The 14,827-nt window shown below is 51.6% G+C and overlaps 3 protein-coding genes across 3 annotated transcripts; 1 reads left to right on the forward strand and 2 right to left on the reverse strand.

The window, feature by feature from the left end:
* Positions 1–273: 273 nt before the first annotated feature.
* Positions 274–912, forward strand: EMWEY_00025030 (hypothetical protein, conserved; the record flags this gene model as incomplete). Its single annotated transcript, XM_013481000.1, has 1 exon — positions 274–912. One exon carries the CDS (start codon positions 274–276, stop codon positions 910–912), a length of 639 nt encoding a protein of 212 aa, XP_013336454.1.
* Positions 913–2,064: 1,152 nt separating this feature from the next.
* EMWEY_00025040 (hypothetical protein, conserved) lies at positions 2,065–8,192 on the reverse strand (the record flags this gene model as incomplete). Its single annotated transcript, XM_013481001.1, has 9 exons — positions 2,065–3,181; positions 3,435–3,538; positions 3,761–3,925; positions 4,154–4,252; positions 4,360–4,669; positions 4,851–6,374; positions 6,549–6,601; positions 6,816–7,277; positions 7,641–8,192. The coding sequence occupies 9 exons, from the start codon at positions 8,190–8,192 to the stop codon at positions 2,065–2,067; spliced, it is 4,386 nt and encodes a 1,461-aa protein (XP_013336455.1).
* Positions 8,193–9,839: 1,647 nt separating this feature from the next.
* EMWEY_00025050 (hypothetical protein, conserved) lies at positions 9,840–14,557 on the reverse strand (the record flags this gene model as incomplete). The annotated part of the gene is made up of 7 exons (XM_013481002.1): positions 9,840–11,172; positions 11,444–11,522; positions 11,926–11,980; positions 12,286–12,444; positions 12,817–12,900; positions 13,066–13,141; positions 13,494–14,557. The coding sequence occupies 7 exons, from the start codon at positions 14,555–14,557 to the stop codon at positions 9,840–9,842; spliced, it is 2,850 nt and encodes a 949-aa protein (XP_013336456.1).
* Positions 14,558–14,827: the final 270 nt, after the last annotated feature.

Below are 14,827 nucleotides of genomic sequence, written 5' to 3' on the forward strand. Positions count from 1 at the left end.
GTTGAATCAAGTCCTTTAAGTGTCATTTAATTAAAAATAATTGCATTACACAGCCAACTGGTGACACTTAGGTCTGTCTGACCAGCGCTCATCTCAGCGCCCAAGGGCTGTTGCTTCTGCTTTTGCTTTCTCCCGCTCCTCGCCGCGAAGCACTGAGCTCTTGGTGTTCTTATTGTCCCTCAGAACATTCGCAGCATTAGCAAATTATTTTTGCTGAATATTGTTTTTCACTTGTGCTGCCTCCATTGAATTGTGCCCTCTTTTATCTCGAAAATGCGGCTCAGCTTCGTCGGTAGTCCTTTTTTGCTGGGGTTGCTGTGCCTTGCAGCAGGTGGAGGTGTTGTGTCTGTAGAGGTGAGCAGTGAAGCAGCCGCACCAGGGAGTGTTCGGAATCAGCACGATAGTGCCATTGCAGCGGTGGAGTTGTCATCTGGTGACAAGGCCCACGGAAGCGCAACGGAGGCAGTTGAGGAGGGGTCGGATGTTGCTGCAACGGAGGTGGCACCTCCCCGCAAGAGGTCTCGGGGGGGAGAGGATAAGCAGGTTTCGCCTGCCTCTGAGGATGGACCAAGCGCAGAAACGCGCAGGAAGTACGACGAAGTGTTAGAAGAGCTGAAGAAGAACCCTCGTTATCTGCGAGCACAGGAGAGGAATAATGCTCTTGCAGAGGAACGCCGCAAACACGTTAATGCCTGGATGAAGGTAAGATCACAGCAGCAAGGACAGGGACAGGCGGGTACAGCAGACCAGCAGGCAGAGAAGGAGAAGCGCCGCAAGTATGATGAAGTCCTGGGGGAATTGCAAGGAAATGCAAAGTTCTTACGTGCAAAAGATAGACTTGGAGGCGGCAGCACCTCAGACGGGGATAAGTCATCCAGCACGAAGGAGACAAAGCCCCACAACTTCTCTTAAGGAGGGGAAGCAAATTGGTTTACTGAACAGGCGAATACAAAATGATTGCACGCATGCATTTGAATCGGCTCAATAAGACGCCTGCTCCCTCGTAGTACATATATGTATATATATTATGCTAAGCCAGCAGCAGCACACTGCAGCACACATGCACGCAGCCGCCTACCCTGCATGCAAAAGCAGCAGCAGCAGCACAAGCAGCAGCGGCACCAGAAAGACGTTTGTACCCTTTTCGTCGCCGCTGCGTTGCGGGACATGTGGGGTGTATCATACATCCCACAAACAAACAAGGGAAGCCGGTCTGCAGGACTGGGGCAGCAGTGTGTTGCTGTCTGCATGCAGCAAACCGCACCACAAGGCGAGGGAGGCTGTTTTTATGTCAAACTATATCATGTAAATTATTATTGCAAGGAAATGCAAGCGCACATTTCTCTGCTGCAGCAACAGCAGCGGCACCACCATTTGCTGACTTTGTTGACTTCTTGCTGCCTCTCTTTCTCCTCTCTATTATGACTTAGGAACCTAGGCTGCCTAAGAATTCTAGAGGAGACAGTAGCAAGAGGATGCTTCCAACAGAGAGGGGACAGCATAAGTGTGTAATCGTAGAGAGAGCAGAAGAGAACAGAAAAGAGAAGATAGTCTAAGAAACATCAAGCTAAAGTACATCTAGAAATGTTATAATGTAATAATATATAATACATATAACAATAAAGGCCGGGCTATAGCCATAAAGACTGAGACAGCGAACGAAAATAGAAGACGTCAGGGAAGTAGTCCAACAAACCTAAACAGCTGCTGTAAGCAGCAGCAGCATCGGCAGCAGACAGGCACAAGGATCGAGCGTCAAGTGTATGAAGCAGTAACCTTTTAGTTTTTAGCCTATAAAAGCAAACAATTTCTGCTTGCAGCTGCAGCAGCAGGAATTCTTCCAGCTGTGGCTGTCTCTGCTACTGCTGCTGCTGCGCTGCCAAAGAGCCTGCTGCAGCTGCAGCAGCTGGAGTTCCGGCTGCTGCTGCTACAGCAGCTCGAGTTGACACTGCTGCTATGGTATGTACTGCTGCTACCGCTGTTGCAGCGCATTCGGAGTTGCTGATACTGCAGATCATAATGCACGTACGTGGAGGTTACAGCAGCACCAACAGCAGCAGCACTTCACAAGAAGTCCTCCTCCTCTACCTCGGGAATAAGCAGCTCCGATGAGCGTCCTGCAGTAGCAAGAGAATCACCAAATCGAGGCAAAACGGCTTGCTGCCGTTTGTCTGCTGCTGCTGGTGCTGGTGCCCCTGGCATTTGCTGCTGCTGCTGGTGATGCGGTTGCGGATGCCCCGGGGTCTGCAGCCCTGCAGCAGCAGCAGCAGCAGCACTGGCAGCTGAGGCTGCAGCAGCTGCCGCTGCAGCAGCTCGATGACGCTGCACCTCCTCTGCCGTTCGCTGCTGCTGCAGCTGGTGCTGCTGCAGTGCATGCACACTGGCGCTAGAGCCCCTAAGCAAGTGTTGCTGCAGCTGAAACAGCTGTTCCTGTTGTTGTTGCTGCTGCTGCAGCAGCTGCTCCTGTGTCTGCGAGTTCCCCGGCTGCCCACATAGCTGCTCGTGAAACGGCGCCGCCACTCCGTGCTGCTGTATGTACATTTGTTGCTGCTGCTGTAGCAGGGCAGCACGCTTCTTGTCCTCCGCTTCCAACACAATTGCAGCAACAGCAGCAGCAGCAGCAGCTTTCTTTCTATTTCTGTTCTTTGTTGCAACCCCCCCACCTCGTCTTCTGTTATCAGCAGCTTGAGACCCCCCTGAAGCAGCACCAGGTGTCGCCTGAGAAGCACCAGCTGCTGCTGCTGCTGCTGCTGATGCTGCTGACGCCGCTCCTGCTGTTGCCGGTGCTCCTGCTGCAGCGCCACCTGCAACAGCACCAGCACCTGCCTCATGACCACGGTTCGAACTGTCTCCAGCTGCCTGAGCAGCAGCTGCTGCAGCAAGATTTGCTGCTGCTGCTGTGGTTATTAGCCCACCACCGCCACCACCAGCACCGCTTGCACCAGCGTTTACTCCATGCGCCAGCATGTGCGACCTGCTCATTGCAGCAGCAGCCGCGTTGTGCGGCTGGTGCAAGTGATGGTGCTGCAGCTGGTACTGGCTAGGCTGCTGCTGCTGCTGCTGCTGCTGCACCAGCGCTGACGCAGGTGCAGCAGCCAGCCTCACAGCAGCAGGAGGAAGGCGCGGGGGCTCCGCCTGCAGGTCGAAATGCAGCAGCTCCAAAAACTGCAGCAAACGATTCCTGTACCAGCAGCAACAGCAGAAATCACAGCAATAGCAACAGAATGCGCGGCCAGGGTACTTAGGCAGTAGGTGCAACAGCGCTGCAATCGATGCCTACAGCTTGCAGAGCTATCTAGTGCTGCCTCTGCTGGCTGCTGCAACACAAGCAGCTGCAGCAGCAGCAGAAACACAGGCACAGCCCCCAAACCAACAGCAGCAGCAGCAGCAGCAAAAGAAGCAACGAAAGCAGCAGCAAGGCTGTGGGTGCGGACCTGAACGAAAGAGGAACTATAGACTCTGCCGATGCTATCTGCAGCAAAGCCCTCAAATCTAAGGCGGTGAGCCTCAGCAGCAGCAGCCGCTGGCTGTGAGCGACCTGCAGCACAACAGCAACACAACAGCAAGAGAACGAGGCGATTTAGGAGAAGTAGCAACACAATACAGCAGCTCTAATGCTTCTGGAGCTGCTGCTGTGGCTGCTGCTGCTCTGGTTGCTGCAGCTTGACCAGATAGGTGCCCCTCTCCCAGAGCTACACTGCCAGAAACAGCAACGGCAGGATCTGTTGCTGCCACAGAAGCAGCAAAAGCAGCAAAGCACCTCCGCAAATTCTTGGGCCTTCTCCATAGCTACTTCTTCTGGCTGTTGCTGTTGCTGCGGGTCCTCATGAAACCCTGCACCTCCCCTGCTGCCTCTTGCAGCAGCGGAATCTGTTGCTGCAGCAGCAGCTGCTACAGCCGACCCCATGCTCGCAGCAGCCTCCGCCTGCAGCAGCAGCAGCAGACTGCAGCAAACGACCAATGAGCTCAAAGTCCACACAGTGCTGCTGCTAAAACCTGGTGCGGCTCCAGCTGAAGCTACTGCCTGCCAAATTGCTGGGGGAGCAGCAGTAGCAGCAGCAGCCCTGAAACAACAGCAACAAAAGCTATGGCCACAGCCGCAGAGCTGCAACACCAATAGCAACAGAAACAGCAGCAGCAGAAGCAGCAGCACCTCCTCCTTCGATGCTTGCAGGCCCCCCCCAGCTCCTCGCGACTTTAGGCGATGTTTAACGCGGCGGCGGCCTTCATTAAGACGATGAAGCCTCTCAGCCTGCAGCAGTACGTGCAGCAGCAACAACAGCAAAACAAATGACAGCAGCAGCGGCAGCTGCAATAGCAACAGCAGCAGTAGCAATGGCACCAGTAGCGTGTCCTTACCACCTGTTGGTCGTTCTCCCGGCGTAAAAAGAGTTCTGCCAACACTGAGAAGCACAGCTGCGGCTTCAGCCGCAGCGTTTGCTGCTGCTGCTGCTTCTCAAATGGGGGCGGACCTGCTGCTGCTGCTCCTGGTGCTGCTGCTGCTGCTTCATCACCCCATCCCATTCCCCCAATAGGGGATGTCCCTAAGAGTTGTGCATCTGCTGTGTCGCTGTTGCTGCTGCTGTTGCTGCTGTTGCTGCCCATTAAACGTGTAAACATCTGGTCAACGCGGTAATGAGATATGGCCTCCAAACAAGGAGCCAGCAACCTGCAGCAACAGCAACAGCAGCAGCAGCAGAAGTAGTAGCAGCCAAGCAGCCATAGTCAAATAATCGCTGCTTGGGCGCTTGTCAGAAAGCAGCGAACCTGTTAGTTACAGCAGCAACAGCACGACGCCAGCGGCAGACACGGCAGCCACAACAGTAGCAGCACGAAGCAGAAGGACTCACGTTAGCCTGAGCTGTATTGCGTGCAGCAATCTAGAAACAATTGCTGCTTCGTCAGCAGCAACAAAAGACACGCCGTGTCTTGCTGCTGCTTGTCTTAATATTTGCTGCACCCTCCGCTGCATGTACAGCTGCAGCATGTTCTGCTGCTGCTGCTCCTCTTCCTCTTGCATCAGCTGCTGCTGCTGCAGCTGCTGCAGCTGCTGCTGAGCCAGAGAAGATCCCGAAGCCGATACTGGCCGCATGATGTACTGCTGCTGCAGCTCTTGCTGCAGCCGCTGCCGGAGCTGCTGCTGCTGCTGCACCACCTGTGATGCATCTGCGTCTAATACAAATGCCCAACCCCTTCTTTGCTGCTGCTGCTGCTGGTGCTGCTGCTGCTCTCCCGCCAACGGCAAGTGTCTCCTCATAACGCTCATAAACCTAGGCCGTTGCCGCAGCAACTGCGGCCTAAAAAAGCGTCTCTCTCCTTCTGTGCCATAGTCTGCCCTAATCAAGTAATTGCTGTTGCTGCTGATGCTGACGCTGCTGCTACTGCTGCTGCTGCTGTTGTTGTTGTTGCTGATGCTGTTGTTGTTGTTGTTGCTGTTGTTGTTGTTGTTGTTTTTGTTATTGTTATTGTTATTGTTATTGTTGTTGTTGTTGTTGTTGCTGTTGTTGTTGATGTTGTTGTTGTTGTTGTTGTTGTTGTTGTTGTTGCTGTTGTTGTTGTTGTCGTTGTCGTTATTGTTGTTGTTGCTGTTGTTGTTCCTGTTGTTGTTGTTGTTGCTGTTGTTGTTGTTGTTGTTGTTAATGTTGTTGCTGCTGTTGTTGTTGGTGTTGTAGTTGTTATTGTTGTTGCTGTTGTTGTTGTTATTGTTGTTGTTGCTGCTGCTGTCGTTGTTGTTGCTGTTGCTGCTGCTGTTGTTGTTGTTATTGTTGTTGTCGTTGCTGCTGCTGTCGTTGTTGTTGCTGTTGCTGCTGCTGCTGTTGTTGTTACTGCTGTTATCGTTGCTGCTGCTGTTGTTGTTATTGTTGTTGTTGTTGCTGCTGTTCTTGTCCTTGTTGTTGTGGCTATTGTTGTTGTTGCTGCTGTTGTTGTTGTTGCTGTTGTTGCTGCTGCTGTTGCTGTTGTCGCCGACACGGGGCCGCTTGATAGGCGGGCCGTGCAGATCGGCAGCAGAATGACTCACCTGCTGCTGCACCCGCTGCTGCTGCTGGAACTGCGTATGCATCTGCTGCTGCTGCTGCGGTTGCTGCTGCTGCTGCATCCGCCGCTGTCTCAACTGCTGCTGCTGCAGCTGCAGCTGCTGCTGTTGCTGCTGCAGCTGCTCCTGTTGTTGTTGCAGCTGTTGCTGCTGCTGCTGTTGCAGCTGCTGTTGCTGCTGTTGCTGCTGCTGTTGCTGTTGCTGTTGCTGAACCGTGCAGCTGCAGCTAGCCATGGCCTCAGCACAAACATCAGCAGCAACATGACCCGCAAGCTGCAGCTGCTGCACTACCTGCGCCCCCCGCGGCTTCTGCAGCAGCCGAACAATTAAATCCACCTGCCTGCAGCAGCAGCAGCAACAGACTCAACAGCAACACACACGATGGTACCGGGGTGTGCATCTAATATAAGTGGAGAACGGATTGGATATAGATCTTCGCAACAGCAGAAGCAGCAGCAGTAGCTACTGCGGCTGCTGCTGCTGCTGCTGGTGCGTATACACCGCAATGCCTTACCGCTCTCGAGGATATGCCGCAACCTTAGCCAGTGTCTCTGGGTCAGGAAGTAACTGCAGCACAAAAACAACACGCTGCTGTTGCTGCTGCTGTTGCTGCTGCTGCTGCTAATGTGTTGGTGCTACTGCTCACGTGCTGCTGTCGAGCTGCCTGCTACTGCTGCAACGAACGGCTTTGCAGCTACTGCCAGGTGTACATCTAAAAAGCATCAATTTGCTGCTGCTGCTGCTGTTGTGTGGTTCGTCTGTTGCTGCTGCTGCTGCTCACTGGAGGAGGCGTTGGAACATTCCCAGCTGAATCTGCAGCAGCAGGAACCCTTGCATGCTTTGCTGCTGCTGCCAATAATGGGCCATTCTGCTGCGGCAGTGTCTGCTGCGGCAGTGTCTGCTGCGGCAGTGTCTGCTGCGGCAGTGTCTGCTGCGGCAGTGTCTCCTGTTGTTGCTGCTGTTGCTGCTGCTGCTGTTGCAGCTGCTGGAGCTGCTGCTGGAGCTGCGGCGGCGCGAAGGGCGTTTGCTGCTGATGCGCCTTGCCTGGCTGTTGCGATTGCGGTTGCTGTTGCTGTATAGGCACTTGCTGCTGCTGCTGCTGCTGCTGTTGCTGCTGCTGCTGCTGCTTTGCTAGCTCATAAGCATTCTTTAAGGCGTCTTGAACTTTTACAATTCCCCTTTCCTCTAACGACTGCAGCAAAGCAGCTAAAGAGCGGCCGCCTGTCTGTGGCAGCTCCACTCCCTGCAACCGCAAACCCTAAACCCTAGACCCTAAACCCTAAACCCTAAACCCTAGAGAGGAAGCCGTAAACTTGAACAAGAGACCCCAAAGGATATTGGATAAAAAATAAGCAATATACAACACACGGAAAAACATAAACCCTAAAGAATAAATAATAATCCTAAACCCTACACCATAAACCCTAAACCCTACATAATAAAACCTCTAAACCCTAAACCCTCATCCCCAACCCCACAAAACAATAAACCCTAAAGCTGAGGCGGATGCCTGCAGGCAGCAGGGAAGTAAGGAGCCCTTGCCATTGATTTTTACAAGCAGCAAAGGCTAAACAGCAGCAGCAACAGCAGCAAGTTTGGTGGTCACCCTGAAGCGAGCTGGGTCTGCCTCAGCCATACGCTGCAGCAGCATCAACACGTGCCTTGGCTCTACATTCCTCTGTACGCCACCACGAGCTTGCTGCTGCTGCTGAAGCTGTTGCTGCAGCTGCTGTTGTTGCAGTTGCTGTTGTTGCAGTTGTTGTTGCTGCAGTTGCTGCTGCAGTTGCTGCTGTTGTAGCTGCTGCGGCTGCAGTTGTTGCGCTTGCAGCTGCTGAGGCTGAGGCTTTTGCGACGGCAGCTGCTGTAGCGGGGGCTGCTGCTGCAGGTGCTGCTGCGGCAATTGCTGCTGCTGCGGCAATTGCTGCTGCTGCGGTGTCTGCATGCGCTGCAGCTGAGGAGCGTGCACCATTGCTGCCGAAGGCCCAGCATCAGTCTTCAGGGGTAGCATGTGCATGGGTTGCTGCTGCAGCTCCTGAGGGCGTAGCTGCTGCTGCTGTAGGTGTTGGAGCTGCTGTGGTTGCAGCTGCTGCTGCTGCAGTTGCTGCTGTTGCAGCAGCTGCTTCTGCAGCTGCTGTTGCTGCAGCTGCTCTTGCTGCATTGTGCCGTTCCATCAGTCGCGAAGACCTGCTACTCCTGTTGAGCTCCGTGCGTTGCAGCCGCAGCTGCAGCAGCAGCAGCAGGAGCTGTAGCAGCAGCACGCTGCCTGTTGGCCCTTCTACTAGGATCCCTCATGAGCCGGGTTAGGAGGTGTATACAGGCAGCTGTAGACCCCAAAGGATTTGGAGCCGTCGCTGCTGCTGCTGCGTTTCTGATGCTGTTGCTGTTGCTGTTGTTGCTGTTCCTTCTGCAGCAGCAACAGCAACACCTGCGGTAGCCGCCCCACTTATAGACCTTTCCTTGTGTTCGGTAGGTCTCTAGGGGTATTTATGGAATACAAACGCATGCAAAATAATTAAAATAAACGGCGAGTAAATACAACATCAGCTGCCTATACACCGTAAACCACCGCCGCCTCCGCCTCTCACGGGGCTGCAGCAGCGGCCGTTTGCTGCTGCTCCTGCAAGTACTCTTCTCCTTGTGTTTATAAAAGTAAAATGCTGCGGAAAAATTATATATTAAATGAATTAAATGCATTGTAATTGAATTAAATAGCATTTTAGTAGAGTGCTGCTGTTCTGTCTTTATTGTAGCTGGCGCAGAAGCTACTTTTGTAGCAGCAGCAAGAGCAGCAGTGAGAGCAGCACGAAGCCACCAGTGCACACACCGCTAGATGTGCTGCTGCTTGCTTGCGTTTGGGGTCTATTGACACCACAGAAGCCCCAAAACGCTGGCTATAAGGGTTTAAAGATGTGTGAGAAGGAGGTCGCTTGCTGCTGCTACCGTTTGCATGCAGCGCACACAGCCCAGGGTGGCTAGCTGTAGCTATATACTCCAGCTGCAGCGGCGCAGCTTCACCTGGTGCAACAGCAGCGGCAGCGACAAACTCCACAGCAGCAAAACAGACAGGGGACGGCGTGGCCCTTGATGCCGCTTCTGCTGGTGCTGCTGGTGAAGCACAGCAGCAGCTGTTGTTTTGCAAGTTTCGTCCTTTTTTGCGTTATTTATTACCGAGTGTGGCTAGGTGCAGCAGTAGCAGCAGAAGCTAGCGCTGGAACTAAATGCAGAAGCAGCTGCTGCAGATGGCTAGATGCAGCAGTAGCACCAGCTAGCCCTATTCCGAGCTGTACGTAGAGGTGGCGAAGTTAGCTAGGTGCAGCTAGCTACAGCTAGCTGCACCTAGCAATAATATTATTGCAAGGCATTATTTATTTTATCATATTTTAACACCATTGATCCTCCCTTAAGGAAAAGGCAAACACTAAGAGAGGTTTCCTGATGCATGCAGCAGCAGCGCTGCAGGCTTCTTCGCCGCTGCTGCAGCTGCTGATGCTGTAGACAGCAGCTGCGCTGCACGCTGTTGCGAAGCTGCTGCTGCTGCTGCTTCTGCATATCATTTCTGCTGTTGTAGTCGCTGTGGGTGCGGTTGTCACTGCTGCTGCTGCTGTTTCTATCTCTGCTGCTGCTGCTGCAGCAGCATTTGCTGTTTGCGGTGTGTTACGCTATACTAAGAGTCAGCAGCAGCAAACATCTGTGCTGCTGCAGTGTATGTACAACAAAAGACAAGATGTACACGTCCTGTCTCTTATAGAAGACAAGACAAGAAGCAACAGCAGCAGCAGCAAAGACACAGGGGAGCGTGAGACACTCAACACCTGCCAGCCAATGAAGGCCTCGTGAATCCATGGCGAATAGCCAAGCAGCTTTGCTGGTCGTGCTGTAGTTGCTGCTGCTCCTTCTGCAGTTCTGCTGCACTCAGTCTCCTTGCCTTGGGAACTGCAGGTAGTACCCGCTGGTGGTGCTTCTGCTGCTGCTTCTCCTGCTGCTCGTCCTCCTCCTGCTTCTGCCGCTGCTGCAGTCTGCGGGTATTGAACCGAATTTCTTCTAAGAGGCTCTTCATCCCTAGAGATAAATCCCGCAGTTCAGCAGAGATAGGCTGCTGCTGTTGCTGCTGCGGCTGCTGCTGCTGCGGCGGCTGTTGCTGTAGCAGTTGTTGTTCTTGCTCCTGCTCCTGCTGTTGCTTCGCGTGCAGCACCACCGGCCTCCGTTGCTGCTGTTTCCGAGAGGCCTGCAGCAATACCAGCTTCTGCTGTTGTTGCTGCAGTTGCTGCTGCTGTTGTTGCTGCTTTTCCTGCTGCAGCTGCGATTGGTGCGGTCGGCGTAGCTGAGCTGCCTTTTTAAGGGGAGGGCTAATTGCTTTGGGAGGAGGTGCATAGCTGCTGCTGCTGTTGCTCTTGCTGCTTCTGCTGCTGCTGCTGATGGTGCTATAAGTGTCATCTATGCTGCGGCTGCTGCAGAGGCTCCCTTCTTCCTGGTACACGCTTGAGAGGGAGCATTGGGTTGGCTGTTTTTTGAAGCTTCTGCTGCTGCTGCTGCTGCTGCCTCTATTGGTAGTGCTGCTGCAGCATGCCCAAGGAAGAGAAGCATTGCATGTGGGGGCCTCAACAACTGCCCGCCGATTCATTGCATAAGTGGGAATTCCTTCTGTGTCGTTGTGTGTGTCATGAGAAAAGGCCTGCTGCTGCTGCAGTCGCTGCACGCGAGGAGATAAGCTACGCAGCAGCGACTGTGGGGTACTGCGGCCGCTGCTGGTAAATGACCCTTTTACTGTCTCCTCTTCCGCGTGTACACCGAATTTTTTCTCCTGCTGCTGCTTCTGCTGCTGCTTGTGCTGCTGCCGCTGCAGCTGCTTTAGCAGCAAGGAGGCCTGCCTGTGCTGCAGCTGCCAGGTGTGTGTAAGGGCCCCCGATGGCTGCAGGGAGCAATCTAAGGAAGAAGAACTTCTAAGGAGATCTCTGCCATCTATTACATCCCCATTCTTTGTTGCATATACAACCCCACACCCTTTGCTGCTGCTGCTGCTGTTGCTGCTGCTGCTGCTGCTCAGTCTGCGCATGCGTACAGGAGAAGGTGCTGCTGCTGCATGCTGCCCTTCTTCTCTAATATTGCGAATTTTTGTTATTCCTTGCGGGGGTTGGAAGCTGCAAAGAAAACAATAAAAAGACAAATCTTTTATTATTTTTATTTATTATTATTATATAACATTTATTATTATTATTATTATTGCTGAGGATAAAAAGCTAAAAGGCAATGAAATGCACCCGGCAGATAGACAACAGCAATCTCTATCAATTATGCATGCAAGATGTGCAGCACAAGAGACCGCTGCTGAAATTTAGGGTTTAGCGTTTAGCGTTTAGTGCTTGGTGTTTAGGGTTTAGGGTTTAGGGTTTAGGGTTTAGGATGCCTTACGGTTCAATGGTGTCTTGAGGGATAGGAGGTCCATCATTCTGTAGGTAAGAAGTTAACTTACAACGAAGACTACCAGTACCTAAGGAGACCAAGACACTCACTACCGCGCTAGCTTATATCTAGCTAGATAACTAGCTAGCTAGCTGGAATAGCTGGATAGCTAGCCGGTTACCTAGCTAGCTGGCAACGGCTAACTAGCTATCTAACTATTGGGGAGACAAGACACAAGGACCAGCTCGTGTCTAGCTAGCTTGCGACTGGCTGGCTAGCCAGTCGGCTAGCTAGCTAGAGAGTTCTTAGCTGCCCAGCTAGCCAGCCGACAGCAAGGAAGCACCAAATAAGAAAAGGCAGCAGATTCCATGGTGTCCAGGTGGTGCAACAACAACAACAGCAGCAACAGCAAGAAAAGTAGCAGTAGCAGCAACAGCAACAGCAGCAGCAACAGCAGCAGCAGTAGCAGCAACAGCAGCAGCTGTACGTACCACGCCCAGAAAATGCAGCAGAGACAGAGACAGGATAAGATGACCAATCAATCGTCTGTAACAACAACATAAATAAATATATACAAAAAAAGATTATTATTATTATTTTATTTATTTGCTGAATTATTTATTTATTTTTTTCTTATGTATTATCTATTATAACAATTATTACATAATAATAATAATAATAATACAATGCATGTATACATATTAAGTAAAAATACTACTACTACTACTACTACTAATAATAGTAATAATAATAACAGTAATATATAATAATAGATAATATTAATAATAATAATATACAATAAATATAAATAAATAATAATAGTAAATAAAAAAAAACGTGAATATCCTTACATTAGGTTGTTTAAGATTAACAAGAGGAATAATAATACAACCAAAGTCTCTTAATTTCCATGTCCTTTTTCTTGTATTTTTTATTGTCTCCTCTACCTCTTGTGTTATTATTAATGTTAATCTTATTGCTGCTGCTTCTTGATCTAATGGTAATACAAACTGCAGCAGCACCAGCATCAACAGCAACAGCAACAGCAGCAACAACAGCAGCAGGTGGAGCAGAGGATAGGGTCAATAGGATGGAGTAACAGCAAGACAAGGAAGAAAAAATGCAATGAATTGTAGCAGCAGCAGCAAGAAGCAGCAGCAGCAACAGCAACGCATTGAAGCAGCAACGGCAACAGCAACAGGCGCAGCAAAAGCAGCAGCAACAGCAACACACAGCAGCAAAACCCACGGAGAACATACAGAGAAACACAGAAGAAAGAGAGAAATAAACGAATAAGAGATAATGAAGACAGACAGACGAGCAAACAAGGGTTTAGGGTTTAGTGTTTAGGGTTTAGGGTTTAGGGTTTAGGGTTTACGAACCCTATGAGTAACATGAAGTTGAAGTTCTTCATCTGTTGGATGAAAGGAAACAGGCTCGGTACGATTACGAGTATGATTCAATAGCTGCACAATTCACAAACCCTAAACCCTAAACCCTAAACCCTAAATCTTAAACACTAAACCCTAAACCCTAAGTGCTCCACATTCTTCCCTCGGTGCTCAATACGTGTCACTGAAGCTGCGTCAAGTATTCCTGCATTCGCTAAACCCTAAACCCTAAACCCTTACGTCTCCAAGACTGTCATTGAGGAATCCGCAAAGCAAAAACATTTGCGCTTTGTCTCCTTCTAGTTCTACTTGCCCTCTGCAGCGCATAAGAACGCATGCAAACCCTAAACCCTAAACCCTAAGACGAGAGGAGTGTGCATACTGCGTCACAGAAGCCCCTTTACTTCTTTCCAGTGCAAAATACGCTGTCCGTACAGCAACAGCAACGCTCAAGACAGCAGCAGCAGCAGTAGCATCAGCACGGGATTCTGCAGCAAGCGAGACAGCGCGCTGCAAAACTGGGGCACGTTCAGCAGCAGGAGGCATAGCAACAGCAGTAGGAGCGAACAGCATTCGCAGTAGCAGGCACTATAGCAGCAGCAGCAGCAGCAGCAGGTGCAGCAGCAGCAGCAGCAGGTGCAGCAGCAGCAGCAGCAGCAGGGGCCTACGTGAATACAGCAATATCGACTTCGATTTTTTCAGCAAGAGAATGATCTGGTCCTTCAGCAGCAGCAGCAGCAGCAGCAGCTTTTTGCTGCTGATGAGCAATCTTAGATCTTAGCCGCTGCACGGATTGCTGCCTTTGCTGCAGTTGTTGTGTAGCAGCAGCAACAGCAGCTTGCTGCTGCTGCTCTTTACTAAGGGTTTTCTGCATCGGTGCTGCTGCAACAGGCGCTACAGGTTTGCTGCTGCGCTTCTTTATGTAGTACGTGCTGCTGCTGCTGCTGCTGATTCTCTTTGCTGCATCTTTCTTTATGCTGCTGTCTGCACTTCTTATGCTGCTGTTTGTTTGTCTCCCTAATCCACCTGTCTCCTTTTTCTTAAGGGACACAGCACGGGGCACTTCTTGCTGCTTGCTTGCTGCTGGTGCTGCTGCTGGTGCTGCTGCTGGTGGCGCTGCTGGTGCTGCTGCTGCAGGAGCTACCCTTGGCGTTGTTTCTGACGGAGTTATTGAAGGCTCCTCTGGTGGAGGTGCAGCATCAGCAACAGCAGCAAGTATGCTGCTGCTTCTGCTGCTGCGGCTGGCGCTGCCGCTGCTGCCGTTGCTGCTGCTGCTGCTTTGGTCCTGCAGCACACTCTGCTGCGCTGTATCCGCAGATGTGTCTGCGCTGTGCTCAGAGGGGCCTCCGGCGTCTGCCCAGGTAATGCTTTTGTGCTGGTGCTGCTGGTGCTCCTGCTGCTCGTGCTGCTCCTGCTTGCTGGACAATTTGTGCTGCAGCGTTTCTTGATGCTGTGGCTGCTGCTGCTGCTCTTTGTGTGACTTTTGTTGCCGCAGCTTATGACTGCTGCTGCGGGCAGGGCGCTTGCTGCTGCTGCTGCTGCTGCTGCGGTAAGATGTGGGGCCCCGTGGGCTCTCGTATAGGAGCTCGTACTCTGGTGCTGCTTGCATGCAGCTGCACAGCAGCAGCTGCATCAGGGGCAGCTCGTCCCCTGCAGCAATACGTCTATAATGACCAGAAGGGAGCCGCCTAAGGCGGGGAGAGTTTAAAGAGGCAGCAGCAGTGTCCTTCATCCTCAAACCCTAAACCCTAAACCCTAAACCCTAGACCCTAAACCATAAACCCTAGGCCCTAAACCCTAATGGCACCTATACACACATTTATATACACACACAAAAACACTAAATACATAACATTAATACACACCAATATATACACATCGGTGTGTAGCATAGTTTAGGGCTTAGGGTTTATGATTTAGGGTTTAGGGTTTAGGGTTTGCGGACAGTTTTATATGCGGGTACGTGGTTAGCTAATTAAACAGAAGGCAAATGGCGAAAGGA

Source organism: Eimeria maxima, genomic scaffold, assembly GCF_000499605.1.
Source record: "Eimeria maxima Weybridge genomic scaffold, Emw_scaff262, whole genome shotgun sequence".
NCBI classification, from domain to species: Eukaryota; Apicomplexa; class Conoidasida; order Eucoccidiorida; family Eimeriidae; genus Eimeria; species Eimeria maxima.